Source organism: Dipodomys spectabilis, unplaced genomic scaffold, assembly GCF_019054845.1.
Source record: "Dipodomys spectabilis isolate Male_0828 unplaced genomic scaffold, ASM1905484v1 ptg000387l, whole genome shotgun sequence".
NCBI classification, from domain to species: Eukaryota; Metazoa; Chordata; class Mammalia; order Rodentia; family Heteromyidae; genus Dipodomys; species Dipodomys spectabilis.
The window spans coordinates 2,081,314-2,103,432 of record NW_024871064.1 but is presented as its reverse complement, the minus strand read 5'-3'; the positions used below and the strand labels follow the sequence as shown (position 1 = coordinate 2,103,432).

Below are 22,119 nucleotides of genomic sequence, written 5' to 3'. Positions count from 1 at the left end.
CAAATACAAACAAACTAACAAATAATACAAAAATAAGAGAAAATGAAAACAGCAATAATGGCAACTAAAGAATATCCCTTGTTTCCTTTTCTTGGAGTTCATTTCATAGACTATTATTTTTGTATGATCATCTATCCATAGCTATTGAGGTTTTGTTCACCACTGCTATGCATAGTCTCCTTTGGCCTCTGTATGTTAATGACTAAGGTTCTATATAATTTTCATGTCCCAGTATACACTAAATATATAGTACATAATATGTATATATACATTTGTTTATTTTAATAATTCAGTGTGTTTTCTTGTAGATTTATAGGCACATTTTAGTTACCAAAAATGGGGGGAAACCATGCAACATGTATTTCTTGACTCTGGCTTAACTTCACTTAATATAATTTTTCCAAGTTTTCTATTTCCTTACAAATGTGACAATATAATTCTTTCTGATGGTTGAGTATAATTCCATTGTATAGATACTACAGTTTTTTTTTGATCCATTTGTCCACTGAGGGGCATCTGTATCGATTCTGTATTTTGACTATGGTAAACAATACTGGAATGAACATGGTTGTGCTGGTGGCTTCACTATGGCCTGTTTGTGTGTTGGGTTATTGGGAAGATCTATGCTTAATATTTTTTTTTTTTTTTTGGTCATGGGGCTTGAACTCTGGGCCTGGGCGCTGTTCCAGCTCAAGGTTAGCACTCTACCACTTGAGCCACAGCACCACTTCTGGTCTTCCTGGTGGTTTATGGGAGATAAGAGTCTCACAGACTTTCCTGCCCAGGCTGGCTTTGAACCCTGATCCTCAGTTCTTAGCCTCCTGAGTAGCTAGGATTGCAGGTATGAACCACCAGTGCCTGTCTTAATCTTTTTTTTTAAAATATATATTTTTTATTGTAAAACTACTGTACAGAGGGGTTACAGGTACATGAGCAAGGTAATGAGTCCATTTCCTATCAAGCATTATTACCTCCTCCTTTGTTTTTCCCTTACCATCCCTTCCTTCCTCAGCTCCCCAACTCCCCAACCCCCTCTCTGCAAAGTAGTAAAGTTCGTTTTCAGCATAGCGTCTTATACATCTTATTGTTACAATGGGTCATCCTTTATCCTTATTTCAGCATTTTGTTATTTCCCTTCCCTTCCCCAAATTAAAAAAAAAAAGTATATACAAGATGCAGGATACCAGAAAAGAGGGTTATACCATGGGGGAAGTCTATGTGTAATCTTTTAAGGAACCTCCATACTGCTTTCTAGAGTGGTAGAACAAGTTTACATTCCTATCAACAGTATAAAAGGGTTCTCTTTTGGCCACATCCATTTCAGCATTTGTTATTGTTAGTTTTTCTGATAATGGCCATTCTAAATGGAGTGAGGTGAAATTTCATGGTATTATATCAACCTGAAGAGCTTCTGCGTAGCAAACAAAAGATGTAGCTACCAAGATAAGTAGAAAGCCCACAGAATGGGAGAAAATCTTCACTAGCTCTACATCTTATATCTAAAATATACTTTAGAGCTCAAAAATTAAACCCCCAAAATATAAACCTTCAAAAACTCAACAACCCAATCAATAAATGGGCTTAGGAGAGATTTCTCAGAGGAAGAAAAAAAGAATAGCCAATAGAAACATTGAAGAAGTATTCAACATCTCTAGCTATAAACGAAATGAAAATCAATACCTTTATTTGTTTCTTCTTCCTCCTCCTCCTCCTCTTGTTGTTGTTCTCCTCCCCCTCTTCCTCCTCCTTTTGCCAATCCTGAGCCTTGAACTCAAGACCTGGGCATTGTTCCTAAGCTTGGTTGTTGTTGTTGGTTGTGGGCTTGAAATCTGGGACTGAGTGCTGTCCTTGAGCTCTTGAGCCACAGTACCATTTCCAGTTTTCTGGTGGTTTATTGGAGATAAGAGTCTCATGGACTTTCCTGCCTGGGCTGGCTTTGAACCATGATCCTCAGATCTCAGCCACTTGAGTAACTATGATTATAGCTGTGAGCCACTGGCTCCTGGCTCCTAAGCTTCTTTTGCTGAAGGATAGCACTCTACCACATGAACTACAGTGCTACTTCCAGCTTTTTCTGAATAGTTTATTGGAAATAAGACTCTCCGTCTCAGCCTCCTGAGTAGATAGGATTTGCAAGCATGAGCCACTAATGCCTGGCTTGTATATATTCTTTTTCTTCTAATTTCTCAAGAAAGAGGAGAACAATATGGTCCTTAAAAAATAGTCCGTAGAGTGAAGGGTTCTTGAAATGTTGAGAATATTTTGGTAGAATTGACTATAATGATGTTAATAGGCAAATAATGATTCTAGAGTATAAATTCAGGCTTTTCTTTTAGCTTTAAAATTCTAGTATTGTCCTCCCTCCCTGTCTCACACCATAGTTCTTTTCTCTGTTTTCCTTGTTTCCCTTTCTCCCTCCCACTAGTTAGTGATGTCTTTCTTAGAAACTTTTATATTTCTTTGAACTATATTTACCAAGAGGAAATGTGGCTCTCTCTTCCAGTCTCTGTGCTAATTGAGGGCTCTAAATTATAGACAATAAAATTGTCAAAATCACAATGACCAACTTTGCTCTAACACTTACTAGGACTTTTCAACTAGCTCATTGAGCTCCTAAAGCCTCTCCTGTTCATTGCATTGGCAGAAGAGTTGAATTAAGTCTCTTTCCTTTATTTTTATAGTCTTGACGCCTGTTGAAATAGTCTTGAGTAAAGATTTCTTGCCTGTCTAACTTCATCCAGTGTAATTTTTCTTTGACACTGTCAGTGTGGTCAATTTTATGTCACTATAGAGCGGATAAATTTGTTAATGCTTCCAATTTTTTTAAAAGTATTTATGGAGAAGGGGGAAAGGAAAAAGAAAAATAGCGGGAGTATAATTTTGAAATACATTTTGCAATAGATGAATACAATCAAAATATATTGTTTGCAACCGTTAAAAAAGAACAATGAGAGAAGAGGGAAAGAGGAAAATGGAGAATGAGTGACTAAGATCCACTATAATACACTTAAAACCTGTGAAAATATAAGAATGAAACTTCTTTCTATAATTAACATAATTAAAATAATTTTTGTTTTATATTGATAAAGAGAGGTTTTTCTATCATCGCGACTGATTTATTTCTTTAAGAACATTCACATCTTTTGAAATCCAACAGGTTGAATATTTCAGATTGTTCTATTTACTTCTAGTATTATATTACATTTCTGGAAAATGGTTCTCTTTTCCTATTTTTTTAAACATAAAATTGAGGCTTATATTTGTACTGTTTTTCATTATTCAAGGAGCTTCAGCTTCTTTATGTTTTCCTCTGCTGTGAGAAAATTGGAGGTGATGATATTTGATTTTATTTAGATCTCTACACTAGATTTTAATGTAATTTGAGACAGTTGAAAATTGCACTCCTGCCCCAACACTGACCATCTCTGGAACCTTTAGCTCTACAGTGTATTATTTAATCAGCACACTGTTCTTCTAACTGAAGTGGTTTTCAGGATGTTTTCCTTATTTATCTGGGCATGCTTTTGCTTTTGAATCTTTTGAAATGTTTTTCTTTTTTCTCTTTCTTTCTTTTTCTTTTTTTCTTTTTTTGTCAGTTATGGGGCTTGGACTCTGGGCCTGGGCACTGTCCCTGTGTTCTTCAGCTCAAGACGAGTGCTCTACCTCTTGAACACACGGCTACTTCCGGTTTTCTAGTGGTATATTGGAGATCAGAGTCTCATGGACCTTCCTGCCTGGGCTGGCTTTGAACTGTGATCCTCAGATCTCAACCTCCTGAGTAGCTAGGATTACAAGAGTGAGCCATGGGCACCCAGCCTTGATAGTTATTTATTTTTATGGACTTGTCACTATTTAGAAAAAAGAGTATACAAGAGGCTTACTTATTTATTTATTTTTGTATTGTTCAATGACTCAGTGATCTAGCTCTACTAACTAAAATCAGGTAATATTTGATTTACATTTTGATCACTCTGGGAAGTAATAATTCAGAGGCACTGAAAACCATCATAACAGTCAAGACTGCAGTGCTGACTTTGAAGTGTTTTAAAGCCTCCTGTTGTTCCTCTTCAGTGCCCCTAAGACCAAGGCTGTGATTGAATGATCTCAGGAATAACTTATAATGGAAACTGCTTGCTGCTATGCTTTATGTAATAATTCCCATGTCACAGAGGGAATGTAAACAAAAGTAATGTTTAGAACAAAATATGATCACAACAGACAATAAAATAAGCTTTAACAGGTTTGTAATGTTTTGAGGTATCTGAGGACAGTTCTCTTCAGCAAATATTTATTAACATTAACATATGCTAAGCACTGAAAAAAATACAAAATAAAGTAAACCTGGAGACAAATCACAAATCAGCAAGAAGGGGATTCCTCAATCCAATATAGCAAGTTAACTCTGATGATCTATATACAGAGCAGGGACTAAAGAAAGAAAATCAGCCAAGTAAATGTGTCCTGGCTCAGGGATAGATTTTTGTGAAGTATGACTCCTGATATAAACAGAGTTTAAAACAGAGATCTGTCCACCAGACAAAATGGAGTGGGAGATTATTCAGGATAGAAGTAAGAGCATGTGCAACGCATGGAGTCCTGATACAGAGTGTCAAGGAATTGTGCATTTCTGGAAACGCACCTACTCACCCATCTCCATACAGATGCTGGCTGCTATGCTATTGTCATGAAGTCAAAGTGAGAAGATCAAGTGGCCAAAGGGTTTTTTAATCTTCCTTACGATTCAGACACTTCAAAGAAGTGGTTTTACCATGGCGGTGGTTGTTTAACTCTTATCCTCAGGCAACTTCTGTTTTTTTAAATGATATACTACAGGTTGAGTCAACTGTACACATCCTAGCCAACATTTGATTAGATCAGTTTTGGCTGTTCTGGGTAGAGAAGGTACAGTGCTATTTAACTGTGGTTTGAACTGATATTTTCATGAGGACTGATGATTTGGAGTGAGGTCTCCCAGGCTTGTATCTGCATTTGTAGAGTGTCCATCTGCCTTTACTTTTTCATATACTGCTTGCTCTATCAGATTGGCTTTCAGAATTGGCTATCATTAGAATATCTTGAAGCCTCAATTTTCAAAGCTAGGATTTAACCGTTACGGCTTGTCATCAAAACACTCTTGAAAATTGCATGCACACTCAAACTTGAAAACCTGCTACTCTACTGCTCTCAAATTTCATTAGAATCATCTGGTATGTGAGTTAAAATACAGATTGTTGGGATCTTCCTGAAGAGTTACTCATCTAATAAGGCTCCTTTTTTTTTGTAATATGATAAAGTTTTGCAAGTCCTGGGTCTATTATCTGAATTCCACTGCTTTAGGGAAAGTAAATGAGCAACTTGTTGAAAGACTTCCACAATTCGTTCCAACCTTCATCTCTTAACTCTTCTATTCTCTCTCTCTAAACTGGCTTTGTACACATTACATTCCTTTCAGGCTCCTTACTCTCATCTATGACAGTGAGACATAATAGTATCTTACCGTGTTCATGTAAAGATTAAAGAAGTGAGGCACTGCCTCTAACAAGCTGCATTTTGCATAGCTCCTTTGTTCTTTTATTCTTTCAACATTTATTATTATTATTATCTTTAAGTAGTTGTACAAAGAAGTTCCCATTCTACAAAACAGTATATGAGTACAAAGTGTCTGACAACATTGTCACCCATTTCTCCTAACTCATCCCTTCTCTCACTTTTCCTTTCTTTTCTTTTTTTAAATTGAGATTAGGTGATTACATAAATCTCACATATTTCACAGTATTGTGGAGTAGTGATACTTAAAGTCACAAAGACATTTTAATCTTCACAAGGCACATTGTCATTATCATGGTCTATAAAGTTTGTGAGTTCTATGAGCTTTGACAATACAATTATTTCTTCCACATCAGATGATGTTTACATTTCTTTCCTTTAACTTAGTGTAGGCTGTTCCCTCTTTCCCTCTCATTCCTCCCTTCCCATCACTGTCTTTGAGTTGCTTAGTTCTTTTTCTTCAATGTCCAATGTAGCTGATGGACCCCTTTGTTGTATGTTGTTCTGTTTCCCACTTATTCTGTGTTCTCCTCCTGGCTTCCCCCCATTGCGTGTGTGTGTATACATATATATACATATATGTATATATGTATACACACACGCAATATACATATATGTATATATATATACACACAGTATATATATATGTTCAAGAACATGGATTCATTTAGCAATAATACAACAAAATGAGTGGCTGTCCTTTGTTTCTCGAGTCCTTTTTACTTTCTCATATTTCCTTGCATTTTGGCTTTAGCATCCACATGTCAGGGAGACCATGTGCTGTTTGTCTTTTTGCTCTTGGCTCACCTCACTCAAAATAATTCGCTCTAGTTCTATCCATTTCCCTGCAAATGCCATTAATTTGTCCTTTCTAATGGCTGCATAATATTCCATTGTTTATAGGTAGCACAATTTTTGGATCCACTAATCAGTAGGGGGCATCTGGGTTGTTTCCATATCTTGGCTATTGTGGACAGTGCTGCAATAAACATGGAGGTGTGTGTGTCTTTGTATACTGGTTCCTGTTGTTCAGGGTAGATGCCTAGGAGTGGTATGGCTGGGTCACAGGGGAAGTCTATATTTAGCTTTCTGAGGTACCTCCAGACTGCTTTCCAAAGTGGTTGTATTGGTGTACATTCCCATCAGCAATGCAGTAGGACTGCTCTTTCTCCGCATCCCCTCCAGCATTTGTTGTTGGCTGAATTTAGGATATCGGCCATTTGATTGGGGTAAGGTGGTATCTCAGTGTTTTTTTTTAAAACTTTTTATTAATTCATGTAACTGTAACACCTCTGTACAGTACTTTTACAATAAAAGTGTATTTTAAGAAACATGACTAAATATATCAGTGTTGTTTTTATTTTCATTTCTTTTACAGGGATGATGTACATTCCTTCATATGTTTCTTTGCCCCTGGATTGGGAGAAGATCTTCACTAGTCATACAACGGACAAGGGTCTCATAGCTAAAATATACCTGGAACTTAAAACATTAAATCCCTCAAAAACAAATCCTCAAAGAAACAACTGCCCAATAAGTAAGTGGGCTAAAGACTTAAACAGAAACTTCTCTGAAGAGGAAAGAAGGATGGCCAATAGACACATGAAGAAATGCTCAACATCCCTAGCCATAAAAGAAATGCAAATCAAAACAACATTGAGATTCCACTTCACCCCAGTTAGAATGGCTATAATCAAGAAATCTAATAACAACAGGTGTTGGGGGGATGTGGACAGAAGGGAACCCTACTGCATTGTTGTTGGGAGTGTAAATTTGTTCAACCACTTTGGAAAGTAGTATGGAGGTTCCTCAAAAGACTCCACATAGAGCTCCCTTATGATCCAGCAATCCCACTTTTGGGCATTTACCTGAATGATCACAAACAAGACCATACTAAAGCTACTAGCACAATATGTCTAGCGCAGCATTATTCACCATAGCTAAGATATAAAACCAACCCAGATGCCCCTAAGTAAATCAATGGATCAAGAAAACGTGGTTTGGTTGCCGAGGTGGAGGAACAGGGTTAGGGAGCATCATGTCTGCAGAAGTCCCTGAGGCGGCCTAGGCTGAGGAGCAGAAGGAAATGGAAGATAAACTGACTAGTCCAGAGAAAGCTGAAGAAGCAAAATTAAAAGGCAAGATATCCTCCCCTGGGACAGAAGCCTGGGGGGTCAGATTTTCTAAGGAAACAATTACAGAAAGGGCAAGAATGCTTTGATTCTGGAGATTACAACATGGCTAAAGGTAAGATGAAGATCAAGCAACTGCCCACTGCAGCTCTGGACAAGACAGAGGTCACTGGGGACCACATTCCCACTCCACAGGACCTTCCTCAGCGGAAACCATCCCTCGTCACTAGCAAGCTGGCTGTCTGATTAAAAGAGCTGAACTGCATGAATCTTCTAATTCCCATTATTCCTCTTTAATATGTTACTTACCACTTCTGTTTCTTTTCATTTACTAAGTCTTTTGAGACTGACAGCTTTGCCGGTAGCGGTAGAGTGTGCTGCTATTGTAAGGGCCTGTTCTTGTATAGAGGTTTTGATTAGCTTAACAGTGCACTGATGAGAAGGACATGTTAGAACAACATAAGCAATCTACTTGAAAATAATTGCGTATATTACCTAACTTCTAATGTAGGACTGGTTCCAACAACTAACAAAGCAAGTTGTACCATTTTAATGTTCTGTTGTTCTTTCTCCATCTTAATTATATCTTCATATGCTAACTCCTGTTTAATATGACCTCTGTTGTTTTGATTTCTTTTGTATTTCCTTCTGGATTTTGTAAAATGGAAGTTTAAGACCACGAGTTGGAAGAAAAGTCACATACCCAAACACAAGTTAATGAGGCTCCAAAAGATTGGAATAACTGTGTTTAATTGGCCTTCAAACCTGTCTCAGCGTTCACAGTAGAATCTCCCTTGGGCAATATTTGTCCATTCCAGTATAACTTGTGTGGCGTCAGTGCTTAGCAGCTGTTGCTGAAGCTTGTCCCCCCTTTTGTGGCATTACAACCCTTTCATGGTGGAAGATGTGAATGAAGCGTGCATGTGCAATGACTGTGTTGCATGCACTTTTGTGCCCTTTTTGTAAATACAAGTTTTTCACAACCTTTCACAAATGTCTGTGTTAATTTCACATATTGGAAAGTAGATAATGTGCCAACTAGAAGCACAAGAGTTCCCTTAAAAAAACAAAACTATGTCTTTACAGCTTTTGTATAATAAAAATAGTTTACAATTTGGGGCTTATAGAATATCAAACTGAAATCTTGGCTCACTCTGCCATAGAAATTAAAGCTTTTTCATTTGCTACGAATATCCATGACTTTCAGTGGCCTTGTGCAAATGTGGTATATTGCTTGGGCATATCTTTTGTCTTGTGCAGAATGAATCATTTTGAAAATTATAATTCATATAATTTATATAAACGTTCTAAATGTAAGCTTGTTACTTCCACACTCAACTTTAGGGACACTGAAGGACTTGTATATTATGCCACCTCACCCCACCCCCATCTCCCTGTTTTCTTTACTCTTTGGCTATTGGCTGTTTGGTTTTATATGAAAGCATAAGTGGACGTTGTCTTTTATAACAATAATGATGTTTTCTAACTTCTCAGCCATTCTTAATCCCTCATTGCTAATATTTGACAGTTATTTAAATAAAAGGAATTTTGGGTTTTTTTTTTGCAATGTTGGGTTTCAAGCTCAGTACCACCCTCCTTCTAGGCAAAGCACTCTATCACTGAGCTATAGCCTCAGTTCTATAGGAACTTTACAGTGAAGTACAGTTGCAAAGATGCACAGGAAACCATCAGGAGAAGCATTCTAAGAGAATTTAGGTAGGCCTGTGACAATTAATTTACATGGTAGATAAAATTCATATTAAATCATTTTGGTAATTGTTTCTGTCAATGTCATTTCAACAAAATACCAATTTACTTTTATTTGTGGTTTCTCTAGTGAGAACTGTACAAGACTTTGTTGGGACAAATTCTCTCAGCACTCTTCTCCCAGGTTTGGTGCTGTAGCTTAATAAGGGTTCGCAGCCTGGATGATGAGTGTTTTTCTCTTTGTTTGGACTTGCACATGCCCACGACCCTCTTCCTCCCAATATGGGATCTAGGAATCTTTCCTAGGTCTTCCATTTGTATAACCTGCTTTCCCATGATCCCACGTAACAGTAGATAGGGAGATAGTGCATTGAACTAAGCACCTGTGCTCAAAGTCTGGTTGTCCTGTTCCAACCACTCATTCATAATTCTATGGCTTAGTTATATTTGTAATAAATGAGGAAGTAGATTTAAGAAAAAGAAAATGTGGTTTATATATACAGTGGAATCCTATGCCTCCATCAGAAAGGATGACACCACCCTATTTGTTAGGAAATGGAAAGACTTGGAAAAAATTATATTAAGTGAAGTAAACCAGGCACAAAGAAACATAGGTCCCATGGTTTCCCTTATTTGCAATAACTAGTATATGTCTAGGACAAGCAAGAGGTCAAAAGGTATGTACATATGACCACACATATGACCACATAAGTTGATGCTAAGTGAAATGAACTCCAATATAGGGACACAAGAGGATTTTATCTTTGTCACTGTTGTTTTTAATGTACTATGTGATTTTTTGTTTCTTTTGTATGTTCTTCCTCCATAGTATAACCCCTGTTGTCACTGTATTTGATTTCTGTATCCTGCAATTGTTTTTGTCAGTCATGGGGCTTGAACTCGGGACCTAGACTCTGTCCCTCAGCTCTTCAGCTCAAGGCTAGTGCTCTACAACCTGAGCCACAGCACTACTTCCAGTTTTCTGAATTGTTTATTGGAGATAAGAGTCTCACAGACTTTCCTGCCCACATTGGCTTTGAACTATAATCCTCAGATCTCAGCCTCCTGAGTAGCTAGGATTACAGGCACAGACTACCGGTGCCCAGCTTGCCCTGCATCTTGTATATACGTTTTTTTCTAATTTGGGGAGGGGAAGGGAAATAACAAAATGCTGAAACAAGGATATATGTTGGCCCATTGTAACAATGTGACTTACAAGACACTATGTAGAAAACCAACTTTACAGCTTGGGAAGGGGGAGGAGTCTGGGATTTGGGGAGGGAATGGATAGTATGGGAAAAGGATGGGGGTAACAATGCGTGATAGGAAATGTACTCATTACCTTACTTGTGCAACTGTAACCCCTCTGTACAGTATCTTTACAATAAAAACTAGTAAAAAAGAAGAGTTCTTGCCATTTTAATGAATACATGGCTGGATAACTAAAGAAAATAAAATACATAAGGTTTTCACATACTCAGGTTGTTTAAAACCAGTCAAATTTGTGGTCAGATCACATGAGGGAAAATCTATTCTAAAATGTAAAGATGAAACCCACATATCATCACAAGCTATAGTCTGAATATCTTTTTAAAAAGCTGAAGGGACTTAAATTCTTTCTGAATTGAACAAACCAACAACTATTAAATCAAAGACAAACTCAACAAGATGAAATCAAAGTATGAAGTTTCTCAGAAGATTATATTAGTTTCCTGAAGGCTTTCTTATCAAATAAAAAGTACTTTTTAAATAAACTCTAGGCTGATTAAGGACACAAGTTCCACATTAAAAAAACTTATGTAATGTTATATTGAAAGCTTACAAAATGAGCTAATCCTGAAATCAATATATTAACTGTAGTTGGAGGTAATGCCTTGGGAGCTCATTAGAATTAGATCAGCACATGAGATTGGGATCCCCTATATGGTAACACCAGCTTTATAAACTGAGGACAAGAAACCTGAGCTACTCAGGGTGGTGGTGGCTTATGCCTATAATTCTAGCTACTCAAGAGGCTGAAATTTGTGGATCACAGTTCAAAGCCAGCCAGGACAGAAAAGTCTTGGAGACTCTTATTTCTCAGTTAACTGCCAGAAAACCGGAAATGGATCTGTGGCGCAAAGTAGGGTGCTAGCCTTGAGCAAAAGAACTCAGGGACAGTGCCTGGGCCCTGAGTTTGAGCCCCAGGACTGACTAAATAAAAAAAAAAAGAAAGAAAAGAAAAAAAAGTGGAAGAAAGCTGACAGCAGGCTTGTTCTGTCTCTCCACCATGTTATAATGCAGAGAAGTTCCTCACCAGTTGCTGAGAAGATGCTTGCACCATGCTTTCAAACTTTCCCGTCCCTAGAACCAGGAGCTGAATACACTTTGTTTCTTTATAACTTACCCAGTCTACCATGTTTTCTTATAGAAACAGAAGTATACTAAGACAAAAGAGTCTTATTACAATGATCTTGCTTTTTTATGTCAGTTTTTTTTTTTTAAGTGGTCGATGCAGTATCTTGGTTATACTTTCACAAAATTTCTATAGGAAGCATTTCAGTAGAGAACTCCTATCAAGTGGGAAGACCTGGGTTTGAACTCTAATACCACAAACAACAACCACAATAACCAATCCATTATGGTGAATATTATATTACATTTTCACAGATAATATTATAAAAAATGAAAATAGTTTGTTCCAGGCAATAGTCAATATTTTGTCTATGTAGAGTTGCCAGGTAAAATGTAGTAGGAAGCCAGTTGAATTTTAATTTCAGAGACATAAAATTATTTTTACAATAATTACATCTCATAATATATAAAATGTGATTATATTAAAATTATTCAATGTCCTTCTGAATTCAAATTGAAACAACTATCCTGTATTTTATTTTCTATATCCAGAAATGCTATTTCTATCTTTTCTAAAAGCATTTGCATCAGACAACTGGTGTGAAATGTATTCTAATTCTCTCTTGCATGCGAGTAGCTCCCAATTTAATTACAATATGAGCTAGAAAATTTTGCATAATACCAGGTTCCTTCCTGCTCTAGCTTCTACCTTATTGCTCTCTATACTCAGATGTTCATCAAATGCCAAGGCCTGTTCCCAGAGGTTGAATGGTTGAATTGTGTGTGCCAATGGATGAGATGGGGTATGCAGATGAGAACTGGAGGTCAGTTCAGACAGTGGCAGAATATGGAACACGCAGGGCTTTGTAAGTCACTTCCAGGTCTAGTTTTCATTCTGAGAGAGGGAGGTAGTTATTGGAGTTTTAATGAGAATAACATGGCCTGGTTTAAGCTTTATAGGACCAAAGTGGCAGCACTTTAGAGAAAGCCCTATAGAGGTTTAAGAGCAGAGGTAGAGTGTTATTTAAAAAATATTCAGGTTGCTGGATGCTGATGCTCATGCCTGCAATCCTAGCTACTCAGAGGCTGAGATCTGAGGACTGTGATTAAAAGCCAGCCTTGGTCTGTGAGACACTTACCTTTAATTAACTGGCAAAAAGCCAGAAATGGAGCTTTGGGTCAAGTGGTAGAGCACTAGCCTTGAACAAAAAGAACTTAGGGACAGTGCCCAGGCCCTGAGTTCAAACCCCAGGACGAGTACCAACACACAAAATTCAGACATTAATGGAAAAGGCTGGCTGGCTGGCTTGCTTGCTTCCTTCCTTCCTTCCTTCTCCCCCCTCTTTTTCTCCTTCTTTTCTCTTTCTATTATACTTTCTTTCATCTTCTATTTCTTCTTCTCTTCCTCTTGTTCTTCTCTCCCTCTCTCCCTTACTTATGCTGGTACTGGCACTTGCATTCATTGTCATACTCTTTTTGCTGAAGGCTATCACTCTACTGCTTGAGACACACTTACACTCTTGGAAATTTGCGGGTTCATTGGAGATAAATGTCTCATTGGAACAAAAAAGAAAAAAAAGTCTCATTGGCCTTTCTGCCTGGGCTGACTTTAAATCATGACTCTCAACTCTTAGCTTCCTGAGTATTAGAATGATGGATATGACCCATAGCACCCAGTGGTTGTTTTTCTTAATGGCCGACTTCATATTTTAGGCTTTAAGCTGTGTTATTCTAATATGAAGCCAATACCTGAGACAGCCCCCTCCCCAAGAAATAACTAGGGGAGAGGTCTGATGAGTAGCTAGGTAGCACAGCTATTAAAGGGTTGATATAAAGTTAGTATTTTTTATCGTGAAAGATGTATAGTACTCACTCAGTTTGTATTGCCTAAAATATTTCTACTACGGATTGTTACTAGATAATGCCTGTTTGATTGTGTGGAGACATTAAAAACAAAAGTCATTATGAGTAGAATTTAAAAGGGCTAAAATCTCCTTAATCTGTATATGTGTTTTGTCTGTGCATCGTTTCCTTTCAGAATGAATGGTATAACTCTATAGTTTCATACTTCTTTCTAATAACAGTTCAGATTCCTGGGCTAGTTCCTCAGATGGTCTGTGTTGACATTTTCAGAAAGCACACAAGATAATCAAAATAAGTTGACCAAGAGAATTTTGCTCTAGGAAACACTGGATTATTCCCCCCAAAGCTCCATAATATACTTGACAACCATCTCACATTCTAGAGTTTACATAGGAGCCTCTTTCCAAAGCAGAAAAGTTTCTTTTTCTGTTGAGATAGCAGTATATGTAAGCACTTACTTTTCAATATTTTTTCCATTATGGCAGAGACTGCTACTACTTTGGATTGTGTTATTTAATTTCAATAGGAGGACAGATTTGATGGACGTGAGTAAAGAGAATAAATGAGTTTAGATGCAAATGTGTTACTTGTGAAGTTGCTAGTAATAAAAAAAATCTTTATCTACCTGTCTACTACCATCTAGTGCATTTTTTACTTTATACACATTCCATTAAATGATCTGATGACATTCCTTAACAATAGCAATGCTGTTTCTTTAATTTGAATGTTTTTTTTTCAGATAAAATAATAATCTAACTTCTACTAAGAAGTTTTTATTGTCCATGCTAGTTCTGGGTAATTCTTATCTATAAGTCATACCTACCTCTTTATTCTTCCTCTAAGTAGACTGTTTTACATTGTTGGTCCAGGCCTTTTATTTTCAGAGCTCATATCCTTTCAAGGAAATATAATATAATTTTTGTTTTTTATTCTCATAGTTCCAGTCCCAGTGCCATTCTGTTAGTGACCCACTGATAAATCTTTGCTAACGGATTTATTAAAAAATAGTGTAACAGGTACTTCAAAACTGCTTTTGCTGAAAAAAAAAACCATGGCTTTTTACCTGGGTCTGGAGTTTGAGACAAGGGCCTAAAACTTTGGTTCAGTAGGAATGTAATAATGGTTTGACAGTATATGCATAGTATATAAATGTAGAAAGATCATTTTCAGTTAATTCACATCTTGATTTCTATGCACTCATATAAAATGTAGGTATAAATGGGTTTTTTAGCCTCACTGTCCTTCTTACAAGGATATTTGAGCCTGTCTCTTACACATGAAGAGAGTCTGTGGTATCTCTGTAATATACTAAGCTACTTGAGATAAACAATTTTCTCACACATTTCACTCAAAAAACCTTTTTAGCTTTTGTTGCATGTTTTGTAACACCTGGATTATGTATAATAGATTTCAAAAGTCAATTTCTCTAAGTGGATATTTAGAATTAGATGTTATATGAACAGTAGATATGCTCCTGTCTAGAGTTTTTCACTGTGTCACAAGGAGCCTACCACTTACAGTGACCTGCTATGTCATTTTGTTGGATTTCAGTTAATTGAGCTCCAATTTTTGCTCCCTTATCATCCTCTTGGAATGCTTTGAGCTACCACCTAGATGTAAATTCTTAGACTCTTCTTGGCATGTGGAATCAGCAACTCTCAGTATAGGACATGGGATAACTTACTTCAGTAAGTTCTCAAGTTGGAGGGGCTTAGGAGACTTCAAATTTTGCAAATACTACTCTGTTAATCCTGGGTCATTAACCTAAATTAGTTATGAACACTATCAATCTGTATACAGTTAACAAAGTAGGAATCTTATATGTTTTACATCTTAGTTTCCTCGAATGTTTTCATTTTCTTTGAATCTGGGGTCCTGACTGACCATCCCTTCTCATACTCAAGACATAATTTGTGCTTGGCCTTCTTCAAATCCCTGTCCGCAAAGCTTTAGACTTACAATGGTTGTAGTGGAAGAATTTTCATATGTAAATACATCTACAAAAGAGTGCTACTAGATTGGACAAATGGGATTGCATGAAATTGCAGAGCTTCTGTATGGCAAAGGACATAGCTAGCAAGATCAATAGAAAGCCCACGGATTGGGAGAAGATCTTCACTAGCCATACAACGGACAAGGGTCTCATATCTAAAATATACCTGGAACTCAAAAAATTAAATCCCCCAACAACAAATCCTCAAAGAAACAACTGCCCAATAAATAAGTGGGCTAAAGACTTAAAGAGAAACTTCTCTGAAGAAGAAAGAAGGATGGTCAATAGACACATGAAGAAATGCTCAACCTCCCTAGCCATAAAAGAAATGCAAATCAAAACAACATTGAGATACCACCACACCTCAGTTAGAATGGCTATAATCAAGAACTCTAATAACAACAGATGCTGGAGGAGATGTGGACAGAAGGGAACCTTACTTCATTGTTCAACCACTTTGGAAAGTAGTATGGAGGTTCCTCAAAAGACTCCACATAGAGCTCCCCTATGACCCAGCAATCCCATTTTTGGGCATTTACCCAAATGTTCACAAACAAGACCACACTAAAGCTTCCAGCACGACTATCTTTATTGCAGCATTATTTACCATAGCTAAGATATGGAACCAACCCAGATGCCCCTCAGTAGATGAGTGGATCAAGAAAATGTGGTATATATACACAATGGAATTCTATGCCTCCATCAGAAAGAATGACATTGCCCCATTCGTTAGGAAATGGAAAGACTTGGAAAAAATTATATTAAGTGAAGTAAGCCAGGCCCAAAGAAACATAGGTCCTATAGTTTCTCTTATTTGCAATAACTAGTATATGTCAGAGTCAAGCAGAAAAGGTCAGTTAAGTTGATGTTAGGGAAATGAACCCTAAGATATGTATTTAAATGTTTTTTTTTCTTTCATGTGTTTGTTTCTAACACATTTATAAGATGATTTCTTTGTTGCTTTGTATGTCCCTCCCCCACAGTATAACCCCTGCTTTCACTGTATTTGATGTTGGTATAATTTGTGGAGGGGAAGGGGAAAAAACAAATCGTTTAAATAGGGATACAGGTGGACCCATTGCAACAATGAGATGTACAAGTCGTTATGTGGAAAACGAACTTTACAACTTTGGTAGGGGGGGTTACAGTTACATGAGTAAGGTAATGAGTACATTTCCTATTGAGCATTGTTACCTCTTCCTTTGTTTTTCCCCTGCCATCCCTTCCCTCCCCAGCTCCCCAGTTCCTCCCTCCCCCCTCCAAGTTGTGAAGTTCATTTTCAACATAGTGTCTTATACTCTCATTGTTACAATGGGCCAACCTGTATACTTATTTCAGCATTTTATTATTTCCCTTCCCCTCCCCAAATTAGAGAAATGTATACACAAGATGCAGGACACCAACATCAAACAGTGAAAACAGGGGTTATACCTTGGGGGAAGAACATACAAAAGAAACAAAAAAAAATCACATAGTACATTTTAAATACATTAAAAACAATAGCAAGCAAGAAAAAAACAGTTGTATCTATATCCTAGGGTTCATTTCACTTAAATCATCTTATCTGGTCATATGTACATAGCTTTTGAACTTTTTTACTTGTCCTAAACTTATACTGTTTTGTTTTTGCTGGTCTGGGGGTTTGAACTCTGGGCTGGGAGCTCTCCCTAAGTTTTTGAGCTAAAGGTGAGCACTCTACCAATTCAGCCACAGCTCTACTGCTAGCTTTTTATAGTTAGTTGAGGATAAAACTCTCATGGACTTTCCTTCTAGGGCTGGCTTGGAACCATGATCCTCAGATCTCAGCCTCCAGAGGAGTTTGGACTATAGGCACGAGCCACTATCACCTGGCTTACTTTTAGAAAGATCGTTACACTTCTGGTAAATTTGGGTTGAGTCTGACAAAAACATGAATCAAGAAACTGATTGGAAATTATTGAAGAGTTTGAAGAGAAGAGTTGATGGCTTATATCAGGGTATTTGTAGTAATGTAACTAGTTTTGGGCTATGGCTTTAAGGTAGAACAGAGGCTCAAAATAACTCTATGCTTTGGTTCTAATAACTAAGTGGATAGTGATGCTATAGACAGAATGGAAAAGTGTGGGAAAAAATAAGATAGCTAGGAAAAAAATCCAAGAATGTTTCTAGCCATGCTAAGTTTCAGATATTTATTGAAGATCTTTATGGCAATAGGCAGCTGAGCATTTGATCTGAGAGTTACAGGAAAAGTTTAGGAATAGAAATGTAGATTTAGCCACCTCTAGTGTATTGGGAATATTTGAAGCTACATTATTGACAAGATCACCTTGGGAAAGAATGTAGAAAGAGAAGGTGGCTTATGATATAGTCCTGAGTTACTCTGCTAATTAAAGTGGTAGCATGGAGGGAATAATACTAGCACAGAAACTGAGAATGAGCAATTGGTATATTAAGAAAGTCTCTGAAAAGAAGAGAGGGACTCTTTATGTAAAATCTTGTTGAGAAGTAAATTAAAGTAAGGACAGAGAGGTAACCTTGGAGATGGCAACATAAAATCTTGGAAAACCAATCCCAGTAGAATATTGAAACACGTCAGATTGGAAAGAGCTGAATAAATTAGAATGTTAAATTAAAATCCTGTCAAAGGATAACCTGAGAAATTTGTTTTTAGTTCATTTTAGTCTTTGATCAGTAGAATCCAAAATTTATTCTAATCCTAAAATATATATTATTTACTAACACCGTAGGGGTATTTTTTTAAAAAAATAGAGATGATTATCATGTTTGAAAAGCTTAAATGAAAGTGCCATTACAATTAAACAGAGCTGGACTATTAGAAGCCAATGAAGAATTCTGTAAAATTATTTTTTAAAATTACTGATAATCAGAACAACAAAATTACTGAAGCATTAATATGTGCTAAAACACTGGAATATATTACCTGACATATTATACATTGTAGATATGTAAGAGTTAGTTTCTTTGTGTCTCTGTCTTTCTGTCTACGTACTCAGATTTGCTCAATTTGCCTGCTTGCTTTTGTTTGCTGGTACCTGAGTTTGAACTTAAGAATTCACATTTGCTTTGCTGGTTTGTCCACTGATACTTTTACTTGAGCCCTGACTCCAGCCTGGCTTTTTACTTGTTATTGTTATTATTATTATTACTATTTTGTTCATTGTGGGGCTTAAATTCAGGGTCTAGGTACTGTCCCTGTGTTCTTTTGCTGAAGGCTAACACCCTACCACTTGAGCCACAGCTCCATTTCCCATTTTGGGTAGTTAATTGGAGATAAGAAACTCATGGAATTTTCCTGGCTTTGAACCTCAGTCCTCAGATCTCAGCTTTCTAAGTAGGTAGGATTGTAAGTGTGAGCTATTAGTGCCCTGCTATTTCACTGGTAAATAGGACATGGAATCTCACTGACCTTTCTTCCTAAACTTGCTTTGAATTGAGACCTCTGTATTGCAATCTCCAGGGGAGCTATGATGATAGTCATGAGCAACAGCACCAGACCTTGCACCATTTTTCTTTTTGTTGGTCCTGGAGCTTGAATTCTGGGCTTGGGCACTGTCTCTCAGCTCTTCAGCTCAAGGCCCCACTCTACCACTTGAGCCACAGCTCCACTTCCGGTTTTTCTGGTGGTTTATTGGAGATAAACCACTCTACCACTTGGGCCACAGCTCCACTTCCTGTTTTCTGGTGGTTAATTGGAGATAAGAATCTCAGGGACTTTTCCTGCCTGGACTGGCTTTGAACTGTTATCCTCAGATCTCAGCCTCCTGAGGCAGCTAGGATTACAGGTGTGAGCAACCGGTGCCCGGCAAAGAAGGGATTTTTTTTTTTTTAATGGTGCTGAGTTTCAAACCTGGAAAGTTTTACTTGCTGGGCAAGCACTTTTCCATTGAGTGATACCTCAGCCCGCACCATTTTCAATTGGTTGATAAATATGAGACACAATGGCCACATTGGATTGTATTTATTAAATCACTGAAGTAGTTATGCAGGAAGGGTGTGTAAAATTACGTGACCATTACAATACATTGGAAAAGTAAAATGTAAAAAGAAGACAATTAAATTCACAAATCCTAACAACATTGTATCAGGCAGAACAGAAAATGGTAAACTGACCATAGTTCCTGGATATCTTAGCAAATTGTAGCAAGAACTGGTTGCCTTGAGCACACCACTAGGATAGATAATTGTCATCACTGAGTGAGACTACTAAAGGAGGAGTCTATATCTTGCAGTAAATGATCTTTTGTCACCAGCATGCTACATCCTGCACAATTATTTCTAATTGTATAAATGTAAGACTTCATTTCTAATGAGAAACTTGGGAAAGAAAGTAATTTGTGACTTCAGTTACACCTAATATTCATTCATCTATACCCTCATACTTCAAATGAGCAAAATGTTATTGAGCACTTATTATATGCAAAGCACTATCCTGATGTCCTATTAAAAATATACATATAAGAAGAAAGAAGCCACAGATGCTTTAATCCTTATTTTAGAAAGAGTGTGTTGTTAACATGGTATTGCTGTTATCCAAGGGATGTGGATACCAAATATTTAGTTCCTACCAGCGCATGACCCCCATCTTCATCGAAGTCCTCCTCTATCCCATCAGTCATCTCTTCTCCATCTGCATCTTGCCCTCCTTCAGCAGGCTCCTCTGTAGAGTGATCTGCATTCTCTGACACACATTCTTCTTGGATCAGCTCTATAGTCTCTTCCAACTGCTTCTTCTGAGCTTCTATGGAGGGGAAAAAGCAAATGACTACTACCTTGGGTTGCTCATGAGTCATTTGGACAAATCATGAAAAAACAATCCATCAAGGGGAACTCTCTTTAACTGTGATAGGCATGTAGAGGAAAAGAAGTTTTTCAATTGAATTTATTCAGTCATATAAATTATGTACATATGTTTATGTATATTTACTTGGGAACATGTTCTTTTTTTTCCATCCAGAGGCTTGAACTCAGAGTCTGGGTGCTGTTCTTGAGCTTTTATTGCTCAAGGTTAGCACTCTACTAATTGAGCTACAGCTCCACTTTGAGCTGTTTTGCTGGTTCATTGGAGACATGAGTCTTATACAGACTTTCCTGCCAACATGCATTTTTTAAAGAATTAAGCACATCTATCTTTCAATGAAATCAGCAGAAATTATGAATTATGATTGTAAGAGTATGTAAATAAGTATTTACATAAGCAGATCTTTCTCACTATTGTATTTTTCCTAGTTCTAAGAGAGATATTCTCTCTGAGGGAAAAACAAAGGCATATAAAGGCAAAAGTAATTCTGAACAGAAAAATTGTTCATGCAAGAAATGAAGATGGAGAAATCTCACTGATAATTTCAAATTGAAGTAAAAAGATAAGACCTGCACACACAAAGATAAAAGAAAAACTCACTGAGATTAACACAAATAATAAATTGGTTGTCATCCAAGTGGTTTAATCATTATGTGAGCACTCTTTTGATAATCTTGTATTGTTACATGTGGTTAACTTCCATGGTTAATACCACCAGTCCTGGGCTGGGAATGTGGCTGAGTGATAGAGTATTTGCCTCACCTGCGTGAAGCCATGGGTTTGATTCCTCAGTACCACAGATTCAGAAAAAGCGGGAAGTGGCGCTGTGGCTCAAGTGGTAGAGTGCTAGCTTTGAGCAAAAAAGAAGCTCAGAGACAGTGCCTAGGCCCTGAGTTTAAGCCCCCCGGAAAGGAAATAAAAAAGAATAAAGAAAGAAAAAAAAAGAATACCAGTCCTGGAATCAGACAATCTAGGTTCAAAGTTAAGATTTATTGCTTAGTGAATGAGTTTGTGATGCTGTGCAAAGGGGAGATAATTAACCACCTTCCTGTGCCTGTTTGCTCTTTCATACAATTCGGATAATTACTGCTTAAACTTTCATGGTTTGTGTAATAAATCAAGTTGCTAGTATAGTGAATTGCAAATAATAAGTGCTCAACAAGCAAAGCTGTACTCCACATTAACAAAATTCCTTGAATACCCAGGATCTTGGCATCTGCTGAAGTCCATCCATATGGAAATCATGTGGATGGCATAGTAATTATTTCCCCTAATGGTTGCATTTCATCTCCTGTGAAAGCTCTGAGAAGTACTTAATATTGAATAAATGAAATCATCTTATATTTTCCCTTCTCTAACTTATTCCTAGGCATTTATGACTATCTTAACAATGTTTGACAAGAAATGTATTTATTACCTTACTCATGTAGCTGCAACCCCTCTGTATAGCATCTTTACAATAAAATAAAATTTAAAAAGAAAATAAAAAAGAAATGAAACTAAAAAGCTTGTTTTTTCACTAATTTTGATTACTCTTATTTTATTAGACACCATTCTACCTTTAAGATGAGTTTTCAAAGATGCTGTATTTTGCACTCATTTATTGTCATTTATTTGTAAAAATAGGGAACAATGAGTCATTTCCCATATGAAAAGAAAAGGAAAACAACCATTTACATATACATATGTATGCATATATGAGTGTGTTCAACTAATATAAATAAAACATAATATCCAAAGAAGAT

General features: G+C 37.0%; 1 protein-coding gene and 1 pseudogene across 1 annotated transcript in view; one reads left to right on the top strand and one right to left on the bottom strand.

Moving 5' to 3' along the window:
- Nucleotides 1-22,119, bottom strand: part of Ralyl (RALY RNA binding protein like) — a 662,376-nt gene that overhangs the window by 26,808 nt on the left and 613,449 nt on the right. Inside the window, exon 8 of the mRNA XM_042667303.1 lies at nt 20,142-20,314. Coding sequence (XP_042523237.1) covers nt 20,142-20,314 — 173 coding nt within the window. The remainder of the gene's footprint in view (nt 1-20,141; nt 20,315-22,119) is intronic.
- Nucleotides 7,566-7,925, top strand: LOC122096729 (annotated as a pseudogene).